At 55.4% G+C, this 18,361-nt stretch overlaps 5 protein-coding genes across 5 annotated transcripts; 2 read left to right on the forward strand and 3 right to left on the reverse strand.

Annotated features, from left to right (window-relative positions):
- Positions 1–77: 77 nt before the first annotated feature.
- Positions 78–1,451, reverse strand: J7T54_003291 (Lactose permease-like protein; the record flags this gene model as incomplete). The annotated part of the gene is made up of 1 exon (XM_051509577.1): positions 78–1,451. One exon carries the CDS (start codon positions 1,449–1,451, stop codon positions 78–80), a length of 1,374 nt encoding a protein of 457 aa, XP_051359397.1.
- Positions 1,452–6,391: 4,940 nt separating this feature from the next.
- On the reverse strand, positions 6,392–7,588 carry J7T54_003292 (uncharacterized protein; the record flags this gene model as incomplete). The annotated part of the gene is made up of 1 exon (XM_051509578.1): positions 6,392–7,588. One exon carries the CDS (start codon positions 7,586–7,588, stop codon positions 6,392–6,394), a length of 1,197 nt encoding a protein of 398 aa, XP_051359398.1.
- Positions 7,589–8,212: 624 nt separating this feature from the next.
- On the forward strand, positions 8,213–9,110 carry J7T54_003293 (uncharacterized protein; the record flags this gene model as incomplete). Its single annotated transcript, XM_051509579.1, has 3 exons — positions 8,213–8,365; positions 8,595–8,737; positions 8,789–9,110. The coding sequence occupies 3 exons, from the start codon at positions 8,213–8,215 to the stop codon at positions 9,108–9,110; spliced, it is 618 nt and encodes a 205-aa protein (XP_051359399.1).
- A 2,274-nt stretch (positions 9,111–11,384) lies between these two features.
- Positions 11,385–11,825, reverse strand: J7T54_003294 (uncharacterized protein; the record flags this gene model as incomplete). Its single annotated transcript, XM_051509580.1, has 1 exon — positions 11,385–11,825. The coding sequence occupies one exon, from the start codon at positions 11,823–11,825 to the stop codon at positions 11,385–11,387; it is 441 nt and encodes a 146-aa protein (XP_051359400.1).
- A 5,677-nt stretch (positions 11,826–17,502) lies between these two features.
- Positions 17,503–18,338, forward strand: J7T54_003295 (F-box domain-containing protein; the record flags this gene model as incomplete). Its single annotated transcript, XM_051509583.1, has 2 exons — positions 17,503–17,766; positions 17,841–18,338. The coding sequence occupies 2 exons, from the start codon at positions 17,503–17,505 to the stop codon at positions 18,336–18,338; spliced, it is 762 nt and encodes a 253-aa protein (XP_051359401.1).
- Between the last annotated feature and the right edge of the window lie 23 nt (positions 18,339–18,361).

Below are 18,361 nucleotides of genomic sequence, written 5' to 3' on the forward strand. Positions count from 1 at the left end.
CCCCCCCCCCCCCCCCCCCCCCCCCCCCCCCCCCCCCCCCCCCCCCCCCCCCCCCCCCCCCCCCCCCCCCCCCCGACTCACTTGCCGATGGCGAGAATGGCCTGGACGGTGATGTTCATGATCATCATGCCCTTGGCACGGAGATGGAAGGGCAGGACCTCGAGGGCATAGGCGACGAGGAGACCGGAGAAACCAATGGAGTAGAAGACACCAAACAGCCAGATGAAAGGCAGCTGTGCGTAGCCGGCACCAGCGTTTGTGAACACAGGGGTGCCATCAGGCCCCTCGATCTCCGAGTTCTCGTACACGGCACCGGTGATGGTCCAGATGGTGAAGGAGGCGACCATGCCGGTCGCGGAGATGAGGAAGAGAGGGCGACGACCGAACTTGTCAATGCACAGGGCCGCGCCGATGGAGACGGAGAGATCGAGAATGGTCTTGCCGGCGGACAGGGCGAGCTTCTGGTTTTGCTGCTTGATACCAGCACCCTCGTACACGACGTCCATGTAGTTGGAGAAGAGAGCGTTGCCGGAGTACTGGGAAATAATACCGAGGGAGATGATGATGGCCAGACGCCAGCGGTTGCCCTTGGTGCGGAAGAAGTCGAGGTAGCTGGTGGAGGTCTTGTTGTCACGGTCGGCCTGGATGGTCTGCTTGATCTCGCGGTACTGGAACTGGACGAGAGGGTCCTGGTCATTGCCGCCGCCGTGGTGCTTGGCGAGGACGGCCAGGGCCTGCTCCGTCTTGTCCTTGTTGACGAGGTAGCGAGGCGACTCGGGAATCCACCAGATGCCGACGAGCTGCATGGCGGAGGGGACGGCCTGGATGAGGGTGATGGACCTCCACGACCAGTTGCCACCGATGGAGGCGGTGCCCCAGCCGACGATGGAGACGACGAGGGAACCTAGGTTCCAGAGACAGTTGTAGACGGCGGTGAGGGGACCACGGTGCTGGGGATGGCAGATCTCGGTGAGCAGCATGGGCGAGCACATTTGGGAGAAGGAGTTGCCGAAACCGAGGAGGAAGCGTCCGCCCATGTACATGTTGTAGCCGTTGGCAAAGGTCGTGAGCATGGAACCGACGATCATGAGGACGCAGCCAGCCATGATAGTCGGGCGACGGCCGAGGCGATCCGCGATGTAGGGGGTGAAGAGGTAGGAGATGATGGAACCGATGTTGTACATGTTGATGAGGATGCCCATTTTATGGTCATTTTCGTACTCGGGGAAGAAGCCCTTCCAGGCGTCCATCTGCTGGGAGGTGTTGAGCAGCATGCCATCGTAGCCAGTGGTGGCGGAGCCGACGAGCAGGAAGATGGACAGGAAGTAGAGCTTGCGCAAGTGAGGCTCCTTGTACCAGGTGACCTTGTCGAAGTTGGGCGCCTGTTCACGGGCATGCTCCAGGTTGTCCACGGCACTGGACTTCACCAGGTTCTTGCTGACAGTGACCATGGTTGCGATGAGTGGTCCCGCTCAGGATCTGCTGCTGGGGACGAGGGGTTGTGGTGGTCTGTTGAGTTCGATATCCCAGGCTGTGGGGAAGTTGTCGACGGTACCCGACCTGGTGTGCTGGTGAGGTTGTCTGTGGATTGGCACGGCGGGGATGAGAGGAGACCAGGAGGACAGGATCTGGAGAACGGGGGGCGCGTGCTGCACTTATAATCGTGGAGGGCGCATATCACCATCTTCAACCCTTTGACCATCACCCTGGGCCATGATGAGTACAACAGGACAAGCACACATGGCGAAGACGAGGGTGCTACAGCATACGGAAAGGCGGGTAGAGAATGCCAGAGCCCGCGCGCGTTTGTTGGTCCATCTCGCCCACGGGACCGGTGGCATGCCTTGATCCCAAACAAGATTGGGAACGGTGGACTGGCCTCGAATCGTGAACATGCAGGGGTGCGCCCTCGGCAAAGTCGAAAAGTCGAAAAGTCGAGCCTCGAGACCCCGGACATGGTGATTCCTGAGACCAACCCCAAAGTCCAGCCGGCCGGGGGTGGATCGGAAAGGGCATTTCGCGGGACAGGCCAATGGATCATGCATCCATCATGGATCATTCATTGCATGGGTGATCCTTCACCTCGAGCCTGATGGCTCTTTTACGACTCCTAGCCGGTTGTGGATTCCGGCTGAGTGCAGTGTTCACATCAGGCAGAGATGTCCATGTCCGAGCACCCAGCCAGCATCCGCAGTCTCGAGACTGTGAGCGGCAGTCGTTCTTTTGCATCGTCTTCCCAGGCGGTTGGCTCCAAGCAAGGGTCTGCTATTGAATGGAACTGAGATTTTGCTCCGTCCTGGCAGGCGGTATGCCCAGATGTGGAGGGTCTAGATGAGGACCCCAGCTCGCCAATTCATCGAAATGCGAGCAAGATTGAAGGACATTTACCCCGACCAATCATCCCGGAGGCGGCTGCAGCTGCAGCAGCGGCTCCTCCCCATGCTCCCCTTCTTTTTACCCAAGATAGAGAGAGGGCGGCTGAGCTGGAATAGCCCGAAACGTGGAAGGCGCTGGTGCTGGCTGGTGCTCTGTTCATTTGATCATGCGCCTCGCTGGAGTCGCTGGGCAGGGTTAAGCTCAAGCTCAAGCTCAACAAGTCTTATTAAGCGTAAACGTGCAGTCGACTCAGGAGCAACCAACTTAATTGACAACGCCACTGTCACTAGGTTGCCAACCACTGCCATTGTCACTGCATCACCAAATGGCAATGCGTCTCCTGAACTTGCCCCAGGATGCTGGCTGCAGCTTCAGCATTACCTCTGGTCACGGTCACCCTGGCACGCAAGATCACTGGTGAGTCAAGCCAAGACACACGACGCGGATCGCCCGCGCACAGCCAAGTGCAGAGTCTCGACAGAGATGGTGTCTGGCGATCTTAGCCGAGACATGGGGAAGCGCGCTCTTGGGACGACACGGGCTGCCCCGATCGGACATCTCCTGATCAAAAACACCGGCATGTACGAATAAGAAGCTCATCTTGTCGCGTTTGTGGACGGCTTGACTTTGCCCTGTCCCGCAATTGCGGGAAGAGTCTGCCGTTAAGCTTCAGAACAAGGTGGTCCCATGTATGCATGCGTCCCGAAGGCTTGGCGAGACCGAGGCGGCGGCTTTTGGTTTTTGGTGCTCCGGCTGGACGGGCCTGCGAAGCAAAGTCCTTTCTACTGGCCGCCACATTGTGAGCAAGCGAGCTCTGCTCCTCGTTGGATTGCTCTGTCGATTACTCAGTGTGGCGCTTTACACCGGCTCCTCTTCAGGCTCTCAAAGACTCAGACATCTCAGGGCCATTCCACGCTTACTGGCCGCGTGTAGGCCTATTCTTGAAGCAGATACGGATACAGTTCGCAGTCATGTTGTACCACTGTCGAGTCTTGACTCTTGACTCTTGACTCTTGACTATTGACTATTGACTCCTCGAGCCACTACTCAACATCAATGCTCCACAAACCCCAGGCCATGTGCTTCTCGCTTGGCTGGGGATAAGACGGGCTTCTGAATTCTGCCTGTGGAGATTTCCTCTGCCAGATATGTGTGGGGAAGAGTTGTGGTGTTTCCGATCGACGACTCACGACTCACGAGTTCCTGTTCGTATGGGGATCCCCGCGTGACCAACCTGTCTCTTTGGAGTTTACATGCAGGGAATGCCACCCTCATGTCTGATTACCCATTAAAATCGGGATCAGCCGCCATCGCATAGACCGCTCCAAGTGCTGGAATCTGTTTGGTGCAAGCCTTGCCGTGAACTCGTGATGGTGAGTCGGTGCACAAGCGCGGGAGGCGGCATTTTCGGAAGCGCAGCCGCCGCGACCAGATTGGGACGTTTGGGGAGTTGGGGCAGATGAAGCTGGCGCGTGCCGCTCTCGAGACGCGTTGAGACGTGGCCTTTGTCTAGAATCTTCAGACTGGTCTGATCTGATCAACCCATGGTGAGGCACTGGAGAAGACCAAGATGCGAAATTGGGCACCTAGGCTGAGTGAGTCACTGTTGATCACTATTGCCAATCACAGCAACCACACAGGATCTTGTGAAAGCGAAAAGGGTCATCGACAAAGCCTGAAGGAAACTGTACCCCAAGAGGTATGTACTTGGAATCTTCACGGCCTCGATCGCGCCTCCTGGGCGTGACAAGGAGTTCAGGTTCACTGCCAAGCCCTTATCAGCCTGGAGAGGCTTGTTCTCGACCCTGGGACTACTTGTTCCCGCTTCAGTGTGAATGATCAGTTTCGCAGCGTGGCTAATGATGAGTCGAACACGGACATTGCTTCCCCTGGCTTGGTGACAGTCGATGTCTGCCTCCCATGAGAGCAGCGTCTCGTGTTTCAGACTGCCTTGCTTACTTTCCTCTAGGCAGTCAGTAGAACTATTGAACATCCACGCGATTTTGCCGTGTGTTTTGCCTCGTGTCTAATAACAATTTTCTATGTCGTCGTAGCCAGTCAGGTATGCTCGCACTCTGCACAGTTTGTCCCCTTTAATTAGTGTTGGCTGTCAGCTCATTTGTGTTCCATGTCTTTGACCACCATCATCCGTCAAAAAACAGAAGATCGATTTGCTTCGTTGAATATCTATAGCTTTTTTTCTTGGTTTCTATTGGATCCCTCCAAAGGTCTTTCTCACAGTGAGCCCTTTGCGTGCCGATCGAGAACACGCCCCAGCTCTTTCGCCTTCTCAGTCTGGGCTGTCTCTCGGCGATCCCGGGGCCCAGTTAGATGATCCATCTTGGCGACGGTATCATGCTCTCCTAGATCCTTTGTTCATGAGAGCCAGGTGGAAAAGATCGGCCCCCTTGGTTAATAGCCAAGAGATCACTGCGGCTCGAACCAGGGTCCAGAACCTTTGCCACCGAAGGGGGTTCTTTTGAGTAGCGAAATGAAAGCACGGAAATGAAATAGGGACGTCTGTTCGTAGACCCGAGATCAAGTCAGCTTCACTCGAAACCGGGCACCGTAACACACTCTTCGTCCTTGTCGAACACTGCATTGCTGGGTGTTCAATTTCACCAGGTCTTTTTCGGCGAGCCCGCACCTTGAATCCATTGAAGGCGTTTGCGTGTGATTATTGGGGGCCTGAAATCTCCTAAAGTAGCAGTCTGGTTCCATGTCACGGGCGCGTGTGGGCTTTTGTCAAGTTCACTGCATGCAGGTTCCATAAACCTTCTCCTCAGTCCGCTCGCTGGACGGGGAAGTAATTGTAGACTCTCATGAACCATTATATACTTAAATCGAAAACTAGATGTTGTCTGTTTTGGGTGGAATATTGTCTGTATGTTGTCACTAGTACCAGCCAAGGGTGCTACTCAAAGCGTGCATTTAGGACACGGAAAGCTTCCAGTCTGTCTCCGTTTAGAGAGCCAGTGGGGCTCTGCACATCTGTAACATTATCAACCTAAACATTGACTCACCCTTATGTTGAATTATTATGTTGAATTACTTGCGATAATCTTAACCTCATCGTGAGCTTTCCGCTTTTAGAGTGCGATCCTGTAGGCTATGACCATGTCAAATGTGTCTCGTTACCGACTGGAGGTACTATTGTGATTATGGAGATGAAAATTGCGCGGAGCTATAAAAAATAGTATTTGCCTTCATCTGAATCTTCGTATTTTTGTTGTTTCGCGGTTTACACCAAATTTCATCATTGCCTGAGGGGTGATCCTCAACAATGATGAGTCTACCAAGCCTCATTGGCATCACAAGCAGATTTTACTCTTTCTACATCATAGCATAGCCCCAGTCGAGGTTATAAATGATCACTCTGAACTTCCAATACCCTAGCACCGATTTTAACGAATTATACTAAAAGTGAGGCCCAGTTCCTTGCCTGCCAGTCTGGTACAGGGTAGGACAACGGACAAGCACGACTAGTTAGGAGTTTCAGTCAGCTGGCAGACGTGATGCTGATCAGTACTCGAACCGAATTGAAACTGATATCAAACGCCTCTTAATTTCTATTTTCTATTGTCGTCCATAGTATTTTCAATTAAGCCCTTGTGGTGCGTCTGAAGACACCACGATGGTTTGCAAGGACTCCGGAGTGAGTTCGCTGATAGGTTCGTGAGAGGAGCGTTGCCATTTACACATACACAACCATAGGCGATATGACGTACTAATGTATCCTTGTTTGCAGAGAGCCCCGAATAACACCTAGATTTCGGCAATACCTAATTTTTGGCAATTGCATCTTCATAGAACAGAGCTGGTAGACAGGGCTCAGCAGGTATCCAAGTGTGACCTGACATCGAGCGAGGGTACTTTGAAACATGGTCGTTTAAATTGTGAAAAAAACGAGCTATTAGGCTAGTGAGTTACTTACTTTCGCATATACATCAAGAACGCCCCCCATTATTACACTCCCACGACACCCCCAGCTCGGGCATCACTCCTGCGCGCGTCCTTACTCCTCCCACCACCGCTGGGACAAGGGCGCTCTGGGAGCCCTCCTCATCCCTGTGGGCTGCGCTACGCCCATCATGGTGGAGTTGAAAGCCATTGTCGGGCTGGCAGTGACGGTGACGGTGTTGAAGGCTGTGCTGATGCTCGTGGAAGGCTCGACCGATGAGCAAACGGTAGACTGGCTGGGGTTGACTGCGCCCTTGCAAGGCTTGCCGCTATCCTTCTGGCGACACACAGTCTCGCCCGTGTTGATGTTGATGATGATGATCTCAATGTCAATGTCATCGCCGCCGTGGCTCACGGTCTGGGTCACCGTCTTGTAGTGGTCTTTGCTCGGCACAATCGTGGTTGCGTCGTGCACAGGCGCAGCCGTCACGGTGACTGGGTGATCAATGGTCTCTGTGATAGTTTCGCCATCGACAACGATGACCTGAGCACTGGGCTCGAGACTGACAATCACTGTAGCTGGCTTCTGCTCCCCCACTTGCTTGTGTTGCAAGGTTTTGGTCGTGAACTTGTCCTGGGCATCGCCGTTTGTGGCTTCGGTCAGAGTCTCCTCAGGCTCGGCAGTTATCGTCACGACCGATGGTTCAGCTGATGCATCCTTGCTAGGGCTTGCGATGATGGTGACAGTCTTTGGCTCCTTGGCTGGATCAGCCGAATCGGGGTGGACAACCTTTGTCACCACTTGCGCCTCTTTCTCTTTCTCGTGTGCTTTTGTGATCGACTCGGGATAGATTGTCTTGATGATGAACTTGTCGTCGTTGTCGCCATCATCATGTTGATCCTTCTGCTCACTAGTCTCATTGGGATTCTCATGAGTGTCGTCATCCACGATTTCATCTTTACCCTCCGCTCCAGGTGTCTCGCTAGATCTGGCTGGATAGATCGTCTTGGTGATAACCTTGGGGTGATCCTGCTTGGGCTTGGTGGCGACGCCATCGGGCTCGTGGGTCACATAGATCGTAGACGCCGGATGGGTGACGGTACTCTCGACCGTTACAGTGGCTTGTGGCCTATCAGATATGTAGATAGTCTTAGCTGGCGGTGCCTCGGCCATGACAGTAACTGTTGCTGGCGCGCCAGAGCCGGTGCAAGGACAGCATTCTTCTGCATCCATGCGTGCTTTGAGATCGCCATGGCGGGCGAAGGAGTGGCCGGCCAAATAGAGCACGGCAAAGCTGAGTGAGTATCGCATGATGATGTGGGTTGACAGGGCTATGCGCAAGGGGTAGGTGGTTTGGAGCTGTTGGTAGTGCTCAAGGTGATGGTGCGAGGTTGTCAGAGTATCGCTCAAGTCGCAGGAGCTTGCGTGTCTTTATAGACAAACTTCACTTGGTCTTTCAAGAGAAAGGTCATATTTGGCAGCATTCGTTTTGCACAGCCAATATTCCGAAGCCCAGGGATACCCTTCAAGGCGAGAGCCAGGAGTCATTGTCATGGAATGGACTTCACATAAATTGATCAGGGAGAGAACCTTACGGCTATTGAGGGCAGCCATATCTAGCTGATGCCCATCACGTCGACTTCCAATCTGAAAATCTCAAACGCCCTGACAATGTCATGAGGGTCTCCCTGACTTTGAGGCAGACTTGCCCACTATCGACGGGTGAGACAGTCATTCGGGGCGAAAGAGAGGGAGATAGGTGGAGCACTGAAGAGAATTGGATATCATTCGAGGGACGCAATCTCAAAGTGGAACGACATGGAGCTGAACTCGCAAGCTGTCAAGCACAAAGAGGTACCGCGAGCGCCTGCAAAGATGAAAATTGCACCTCGAGGAGAAAAGAGGTTTTGACAGGACTCGGGACATGTGCCCATCATGAAGGGCCGGGGATTACCCGCTTTGATGGAAGCGCCGCCCCACCACTTTCCCGGAACTCAATCGCATCTGAAGCTGCAGGAACGGGCGAGGGCGCAGCTCCGCGACCAAGAGACCTCTTTCCCAACGAACGACCGACATCATCGTATCAAGGTCTAGAGCCTTGCCGGGCTGTTTGGAGGTTTTCGCTGCGACTGCGATGCTCTTCGACCACGCATCATTACTTAAATCCCCCTCTTGATGATCTAGTCGCCTGTTCGATTAGCATTCTCGACACTATGGGCGGCTGCCAATCTTGCCTAGGGCGTCGCAACAGCGATATATCGAATGTGGGCTCAGACAGCCTAGACACGCTTAAGACGACATACTGACGGGAATCAAGGACGAAAGCACAGGTCTTTTGTACGACGACCATGGCTTGCAGTACGGCAGCTTTGGCGACCAGGCTCTGAGCGGAGAGAACGAGACAGTCGAGACACAGCGCGAGAACGAGGCGATACAAACAGTCGTCGCGAAGATTTCAAAGTATGGCCGAGTGCGACGAACTTGCCCCGCGTGACTCGCTGACGCATGTAGCAACATGGTTGACGTATTCGAAATCGCCCAGGCTGTCGGCACCAACAGAGGCATGGCAGCTGGCTTCGCCCAAACAGGTCCTGGCCCTCGCGAAGCACGGTTCCAACACCTTCTCTCGAAACTCAACACACACGAGTCGACCTTGCCCAACGAGGGCAGAATTGGTGTGCTCGCCGATGAGGATGATCTCAGTTCCCAACCCGGCAAACCAGCCAGCGTAAACACCCAAGAAGGCGGGGACGACGCGCTGGTCGGTACATTCGCGGACGCTGCTGCCGCCGCCGCGGCTGGAGCTCCCTCGAGAACAATCACATCAGCATGATAGAGCCGTTTGCACGCTTATCAGGAAGTTTAAATCGGCTACCAGCAGTCTGGAAGTTGAGTCATGTGGCATAATGGTGGACTTATGCATACCTGCATGCGCAATTCGAAGCTAACAAGTGCCCGAACCGTTCTGGCGGATCATTATCACCATCGAATTCTCAAAGCACTCACTACCAAGGTCCTCTACAACCACGAGTGCTTAGGTGGGGCAACCAGTCCCTCTGGTTCTGGACTTCTGATTGCCATTTCTGTAATTACCATATCTAAACCCGACAATCTGGAACCAGGATAGCCTCAGGAGCCTCGGCTGGTTGCCGAGGGGCATTGGTTGACATGCTTCAGCCTTTAGTTGGAGAGAAAATACGCACCCCTGTCCGGCACTTTGACACTGGATCCCTCCCGTCTTCCATCCGCCACGAGAGGGCTCACCGCATCTTCAATTTCTGCGGGAAACTGGGTCACATGGACACAAACTACACCAATCGAAAGCAACTTTAGCATCCCCTTCTCCATCTCGTTGCATTCCGAGAGAAGTTTTCGTCTTCTCACTTGCGCTCGTGACGTTCTCGGTTGGGGCGACATCTTCGCGACCGACGTCGCGAGTTTAGCGTTCCCGATGCACCTTAGCATCCTCGACTGGCAGGCACGTGCTCACGGGAATGGGTCAGCTATAAGCAGTCACGCAGCGGCTCATCCACCCGCGCATACAGTAACAAGTATTGTAAACTTCTGATCAGAGTGCGCACGTCTCATTAAGGTGACTGACTGGCCGACGCGATCAGACTGGGCCGGCCGTGGCACTATCTGTAAGAGCTTGCGCGGAAGACCAAACGTACTCGTATCACTAGCCGCACAGACCTTCTTCTGTTGGTTCTGCCCAAGGGCTATGCAATGTCAGGCTAAGGCGAACAAGTGGAAGACGACCGATCCAAGGGTGGCGGAAGGATGAGAGTGCTCCATACGCCACCTGCTTCGGGCCATGTTCCAAACGCAAAACTCGGTCTTTGTTCTCAGTTAGGGCGGGTGCTGCCATTGCTCCCAGCTAGCAGGGCTACGAAACGGGCAGTATTGGCCAAGCGTGTGCCCAGACTCGACCGGCCATACGAGTGCAATCTTCTCCCGGTTCTGTCACTCCACCTTCAATCATCCGTGCTTTGCAAGTTTGGGCCGGCAGTGTCCCCTCGCGTACACTCAGCTTTGCTTCCTATCTAGGTGGAGGTTGTGGGTTAATCAGTCGTCGCAAGAGCAATCGCAAAGGAGACCCCTTCGCCTACGACAAGCGATCGCTCACGGATAGGACCGGCCCGGCCCTGTAGCCGTTACAGGGCTTCCCCAGTCGATGCTGACGCAGCGGTGGCCGTTTGATTGCGCCTATTACCATGTCCACACGCCACAGTTACCGTCTTCTATAACTCTGCACCTCTGCACGGCATTGGATCTGGATCAGTGCGGGCGGCGCTACTACGCAGTACACAGAAGCTGTGCTGTCTCCAGTGACCGGTCCCTATCCCTCCCGCCGTCTCTCCGAGAACTCTGGCGGTCACGAATCCCAAATCCGTGTCATGTTTTGCGAGGGATAGAAACCCCGCTTCACGATGGGACTGGCTGGCTCCGCGTTGGCGTAGCATCTGTGAACGGTCTTCACATTGTCAAGTCACACCAACTACTGGAAAGTAGACCTCATATTCCCTGAACCACAGTTTAGCATGAGCGACCGTTGAAGTGTGAGGGAAACTAGACCCAGCACTATATAAAACAATCCTCTCTCCGTGGAGGAGGAGTCCAAGCTCTGTTATCATACAAGCGCAGTGCAGGCCGGTACCCACCTGGAAGACTGGGTTCTCCTGTCTGTCCGTCCATCTGGCTGGCTGGCTGCCCTGTCCTTCTGTTTTCCAGGATCTCTGGCCGCTTGTCTTGTGTGCGCTGCGCCCTAGCGGTGGTGGAGCGCAACCGCAAGGCCATGAAGAAGCGCACTGTCCGCCCTGAGAATGTCAAAGACAAAGGGAATCTGTAGCAAGGCCGTGCGCGCCAGGCTACCCCTGGCACGCAGCCATCAACCTTTCCAGGTCCCCGCCACGGCCCTCCACGTTGCTCAGCACAAATGCGGTGGGCAGGTCAGGATCCGCGTCATCGTTCTCGTCAACAGCCGCCTAACCGTCGCCATCATCCACTGTACGTCAAAGTTTAGCAGTTTGTTCTCAAGCTAGCAGGCCCCCTGGACGCAACCTATCACTCTACACTTCCTCCATGGGCTTGAAGGAATCTTGCCTCCTTACCCAAGATGGGCTGTGCGCTGGCGATGGTCCTCTCTCATCCTGGCAATCTGCTCCAGCACGTCCTCCATGTCAGCACAGGTACGCTCGACAGTGGCGGGGCGGCCGCCTTCGCGCTGCCACCGCTGTACATCGCGGTACATCTTGTCGTACCGGCGCTGTTTCTTCTCGATGTCATGGCACAGTTTGCAAACATCTTCCTGCTCCTTGGTTTCGTAAACAAGCTTGAGACCGCAGGTCTCCCCCATCCGGTATTCTTTGTTGCATTGCTGCCGGAAGTGACCCCAACGCCAGAAGCCACAAGCCCATCTTGTTTGGTCAAAGTAGCACATCTTGTCCCAGTCGTACTGCAATGTGTGCGGCTTGTTGCGGAGCCTGGACGGTTCGATCCCTCTGAAGGACAGGCGTCTGTCTACTTGTTGCACGGTCAGCTTATACATCCTTGTTCCGTCGGCACAGCCTGCGACAGGGCGAAAAACTTCTCCCCCTGGTTTCCGCCGAGGGGGTTCGTACCTTGAGCAAGGACCGGGGAACGTCGGTGGCAAGTCGAGTGCCGGCGTTCTCTGCAGCGTTCGTTCTTGCGCTGGGTCTCTTCCGGATTATGGAAGCTCAAGCTTTGATTATTGATTGCACGGGCGCGGCGCTCGTGTCGTATGATAGTTGATAGTGGCCTCTCGACCACTTCTCCTTTTGAAGATGCAACGTACCAACTTATATTCAATTGACCACGCAGCGAGATGCTTGATCGACGCACTATATCCCACCTGTCAATCTTGACCACCCCATCCCCTGTGGAACTCGTGTCGGCCAACAAGACGTGTCTCTGGCATGGGGCCAACAGCTCATTCATCGTCATGCTGCTTCGAGCGGGACGAGACTGAGGCTTCACTTTGTGGATTGGGCATCCTTACCTCTAACCCATGCGGGCATCTCGCACACGCCCTGCGCGTCCATTGACAATGCACCCCCATGCGGCCCCTCTGCTTGCCGTGGCCGGCCTTAGCAGCGACCAACGCGGCAGCGCTCGAGTCCCTGCAGCATTGCAATGTCTATTCCCTTGCTTCGCCTACCTTTCGGCCAATGGATATCGAGGGTCCTCTTGTTTACTTTCGATCATGAAGCTTGAAAAGCACCCAAATGTAATCTCTTTCACTTCCTTTCCGTACCTGGTGGCGAACGTCCTTGACGGCAGAACGCTTCTGTATAGCAACAAATGCCGCTCCACCTCATCAGTGCACCTACCTCCGTTGTCATGGCAAGCAATATGAGTTTGGCGCCTCGCGGGAAAGACTTTAAGTGTGGTCATGGCCAGGCTCAGTAATTTACATGACCAACGCACTTCTCTCTCGTTGTGTTTCTTCAGATTGTTCCCGCCCTGCGCGTCTGCAAACCACATCATCACGTCAGGCAACGCTGGCTTTTGCCGTCTGCGAGTCTGCAGCCAAGCCTGGCTTTGCAACCCTAGCCTCAGCCAGAGTGTTCTGCAAGCTACCCGCTGCAGGCCTCGTCAACAGGTTGCCGACGGTCGGCTGAAGGGCCGTCTCGATCTGCGGCCGCAGTGGGGCCTTGCTTCGAGAGACTGGCAAATGTAATTGAAAAAGCTACGAGTCGAGCATAGCGCGAAGCTTGCAGTGGAAAACTCGGTGTCTCCCGGGATCGTGATTCGCTTCGCGTATCCCGAGGGCGCCCTGAGCCTGTGTCGGGTGCATGTTGAACTGTCCGAATCTCACTGCAACAGAATAGAGGGCTGACATGCGTGCAAGTCGTCGAATTGCACAGATACATTGACTTTATACATGTCGAACTACGTACTCTGATTTTGACATGAGAACGAGCGATACCGGGCGTTGGTGGAGAGCCAAGCCGGTCAGGAGGTGTCGTGAAGGCAGGGTGGTCTGCCCCCTGAGCCGGATACACAACGGGCTCAGGGGCTACACAAATGCGAGAGCATCACCGAGACAAAGTCGCAAACGGAATTAATGTCTGTAATTGACATTAGAGTCAAATCACTTGTCAAGGAAGCCGCGCAAATCAAGTGGCAGCGCAATGACAACAGGACGTTAGGCCCTGTCACCATCTGGTCAACCAAAGACAAGAATGGCAGCGTGCAATTTTAACGTCAGGAGAAGACAATGGAACCGGGGAAGCACCCATTAACAGTATGCTGCTCGGTGCTCACTGCGGCTCACGCAGCTGAATCACTCACGAGATCGTCTGCGTCCGCGCGACAAGTGGCAACAACTTGGTGAACGCAGACAGTCTCCTCATTGACAACTTCGGGGCCTAGATGGCGAGCAATCTCGGACAATCGCGCATCGCCTTTGACAACGAAAGCCTCACACCTCTTCCACCCTACAGCACGGTTTCACTCACCGGGCTCAGGTCGACGCCAGGTCTCGAATCGATGGGGACCTGTGGCTGTAACCGGCACAGCTCACGGGCAACCGAGCCGTCGCTCGATCAGCATCACGCGTATGTCGATTGGGCAGGCTCTTCTCCACGATGACCGAAGAGTGGGAAGCACAACCCAACCACTGCGCTGCGGGTGTGGCTACGCGCATCCGGTGAGCTCTCATTGCTCCGAGGCAGAAGCATAGCGCAGTGCTGCCCTGTGGTTGTCGATCCACGGTGGATGAGGAGACATGCAGGTTGTCCAAGGACTTTGCTCACCCATGCAGAACAAGGCTCACCGGGGAGTACAGAGACCTTGAATTCAGAATGTGTACTTACTTGGGCACGACCTGTCGACGGCACATGAAGCCACGCCTGCGACATCAGAGCAAAGACACAACCCTTGCACACTGGCAAAGCCCGTCCGGGGACACAGCAGAAGCAGGCACTCGGTCACAGTGCTTGTGCAGGGCCATGGTGCCAGGCCATGTGCGATGAGCTGGCCTCGTCGACGTGGAGTCGCCTGCATTCAACCGCGACGCATCGATCACGGCGTGCAGGGGGCTCATGCTGTGATCACCGGTTTCCGAGGCGATGCGCAATGCGTCGGGGGTGCATCGTGTTACCGTTGGGCAGCAGATCCTCGCTTTCCTCCCCTGTCTTCCCCCGTGAGAAGTCGATGGATAACCGTTGTGCCTCACCGGCCGGCCCCAAAGGACATGACGCGACGCGGGCCTGCCGACCTACACGCCTCGCGCCGGGGACGACAGGCGGCGTTGCATATTATATTGCGCGCGCGCAGGAATCCCGGGGATGACTGAATTGGTAAGTTTTACCTGATCGCGCGATCTGTATTTCGTCACGGTCGCAAGGCCGGACACAGACGCCAAGGCGCATACGACTCATGGACGGACATGGTCATCCGTGCTGTACGGACTACAGATACCCCTGGTCGACGCTTCTTTTTACTCCAAACGTTTTAGGGTCAGAATGCGGCGGGATAAGACTGGAGCCTCGCTACGGGCCGCCCACCAGACCAACGGCCCGTGCCGGAGCGAGAGAAAAATCCTATCAAGATAATAATACCACGGAGAAGATGGCGAGGGCCTCCAACACGGACAACTCGCTTCACGGCTACACTGCTGCCAGGGTTATCATTGGAGCCTGATCAGCACACCCTTTCACCACAAAGACCGACCAGGGAATTGCGTCCGGTCCCCGGTGTGTGAACATTGATGATGCTGCCGACGTGCGGCAGCCTCTGGTAATACACCTTCGTCCAATGACAAGCAAGTAAGATGCCGTCCTACTGACTGGTTGTCTCGAGGACCAATCCGAGTCAACGAGGCTCCCGAAGATGCAGATGCACGGCTACGGTTCAATGCGAGTGGCCAGGACCATCGGCGAGATCTCGTCCGCAAAGCCGGGACGCTGCGAATCATAACGCTTGACGAAGCTGCAGGGGTACATGAATGGTTCGTCTGCACATCTACATGAACCATTGAGGAGGTCTATCTTTTGACGGTATTCAACAATTGGTCCGCGGAATCATGCGGCTCACCCGTCGATTTTTGGCTCATTCTGCTCCAAGGAATCCCAAGCGAGGGCCATAAGCGCCATGAGCTCTCTCGACTTCGGAGTCTTGGACTAGCAACCCAAAGACCTGCTACTGGCACAAGAAGTGCGAGCGATGGTTGGAGCAGTCATAGTGTCGCCGCCGATACGAAGACACTCGGTCAGCATCGGTCAACATGGACCGGGAAAGAGCGCGAGCCGCCATCAAGTCCTGAATGCAGCGAAGAGAAGCGAGTCTCATCCCGATGCCGAATGCCGAATTGCTCACCAACATGCAACCGTCTTGGCCATTGGTGCCCGATGCGACGACTCGTACTGGAGTTCAGGCCGACCCTCCAACTTGGACGGCCTCACCGTGACACCGAAAGACGACAGGAAAGCTCTATTTAGAAGGGGCCACCACGTGTCTGTGGCGTGGTATTGCATTGCATGAACAGGGCGTCCGAACCACAGCCCTAGCGGAAGATGCAGGCCAACGCATCGACAGGTGCATTGACGTGTGGGTGAGGGAGCGGTATGGTACCCAGGCCTCGCGAACGATGATGTATGGACCTCCCGGCCTTGTATGACGAATTGAGACGAACTGGCCAAGATGGACAGCCCACGGGCCAAGGGTCTCCAAGCAGGTCGCATCGATGCGTGGTGAGTTGTCGCATTCTAAGCGATCCTGTTGCTACTCCAGAAGCCTGAGCCTGAGGCCAGTCACCAAGCCCGCATGAGAGCCCGATCATTGCCTGCAGAGCACGCGCGAGGGTGGTGCAGCAGGGGTCGCAGGTCTGTTGGTTTGAACGTCCACGACATGACATGACACGCAGGCAGCATGGCGCTATCCCCCGACCAAAGCGTGAGCCGCAAAACCGTTGCGGGGCATTGCAACAATCCTGGGCTGATCGAAGATATGAGAAAGCAATTGATTACGCGTCTGGTCCAATCGTGGTCGACTGATAGATGGATATTTGACGTTCGAATAATACTGGATCTACACGATGAACGAACGTACAGCTTTGCCCAATCGGCAGCAACTCTCGACATCAAATCACGAACACCCTCAAAAGATGAATGCAAGGTACTAGTAGCCGTGCAGCACATTCAAGGCAGCCATGCGTGACATGCAGGGGAGGACACATGACGTGGCAGCCGACTGGACGAATCAGCCACGATTTTGGCAAGCACCTCGCGTCGTCAGTGACAGAGCGCGGGATCGGGCGGACAGCCTAATAAATTGTCAAACGGCACGATCAGATAACCGACTCATGTCGACCTCCCAAGGACCAAAATGAGGCGGAAGTTCGGAACCCCGCCAAACTGAAAGAGGGCAGCGGCGGGCGGGGTGCGGTGCGCATACTGGTCAAAATCGTGTCCATGTCCAGCCCATGTTGTCCGTGGAAACAAGGTAGTGCAGCGCAGAGGGCAATTGATGCAAGGGCAGCTTCAGGGGTTCGGGCGCTGAAGCCGCACAGTCAACAAGTCACAGGGGGACAGAATCCAGCCTGGCAGCCTCCAGTGATCAGTCCAGTCCAGTCCAGTCCTCGTGACGTCGCCAGCCTGGTCCATGTGACCAAACATCCAAACGACCACCAGATAGTAAATCAGTCCACAACCTACCATCACGCCTTTTGTCTATGTGCGACCCCGAATTCACAGAAACACCATCGTAATCCAAATCTCGCTTTGTTCGTGCGCTTGACGTCCAGAATCATCGACTTCGGACATCCGAAACTCACACTACTACCGGCGCTTCGACGCATGCGGCCTGCTGATACCTACGTACATGACCGACGGCCTTGCATTGACTGACGCGCACGCCTCGACCCTCATCACATCACATCACATAGATCCGCGGCCGCGACCACCTTTCGTGGCCTCGCGATCCTCCCCAAACAGCTGTCGTAATTGCGCGTGCCCGTACACAGACGCATCGGATTCTACTACTGTACGCACGCGCGCCTGCGTCGGCCCACCGACTCGCGAACACCGATCGTTGCAGATGTGACAACCATCGTGCTCTTGTGACAAACCGCTCCCTCCCCTGACGCCCAGCCTTTTGTCCCTGCTCGGGTCCTATTCGACCCATCTCCAGCCCGGCTGCCCCTGACCACCGTCGCGCTTCCATCGTCGTCTCACTCCGCACCACATCTTTGCTACGCTAGAATGGATGGCCCAGACAGGCTTGCCCCCTCAGGCGAAGACCAGCTCATCGCGCAGACAGATCGGCTAGCCCTGGACCGCTTCTCCAGCCCTGCCTACATTGACACCCACGATCATCTCGAGGCAGACGAACCAAAGGTCGTTGCTGCCCGACCTGACCGTCCTGGTTCACGAGTTTATCCGTGCCCCCTCGCTGACCTGCCGAACGAAGTCCTCCTCCAAGTCTTTGCGTTTCTCGATGTCAGCGATCTCCTCGTCGTGTCGAGGGTGAGTTCCTCCACCACCCATTTGGCTGCGCATCCTGGCTAGCACAGTAGCACGCTGATGGACTGACATGGCAGACAACACACCATCTTCGCAGCCTCTGTGTGTCTCCCATTCTGCACACCTGGCGACTTCGCTTGACACGCATCATCCTCCCTCCCCTGCTCTACACCCGGCCTTCGCGACAGGAGCTCACTGCTCGATCCATCCTCCTCACCCAGACCACTATCGTCTCTCGGCGTCTCGCTCGGTCCTTGACGTCCATCCGCCTCTCGCGTCGACTCGCCACGCGCCCATCGCCAGAGGTCCTCGTCGAACGAGCAGTCTTGCCAAAGGAATGCGTGCCAGGCCTCACCACTGTTCACCTCACGCCGCGAATAGTGCAGCGCAAGAAGACCATTGAGCGGGAGAGGATCAAGGACGGGCTGCGACGCTGGATCGAAGGTACCTGGAGAGGCCGCGTCGAGGTGAAGGAGCTTGAGGCCCGACAATGGGAGGAACGCTGGGGCGTAGGACGCGTCTGGCGCCTCCGAAGATTCTGGGAGAAGATAAGCCGAGGTGAGGTTGTGTACTGATACCCTGTGTAGTAATATTATGT

The sequence above is a fragment of the Emericellopsis cladophorae genome (assembly GCF_022114955.1).
Source record: "Emericellopsis cladophorae strain MUM 19.33 chromosome Unknown NODE_65_length_118322_cov_117_509586, whole genome shotgun sequence".
NCBI classification, from domain to species: domain Eukaryota; kingdom Fungi; phylum Ascomycota; class Sordariomycetes; order Hypocreales; family Bionectriaceae; genus Emericellopsis; species Emericellopsis cladophorae.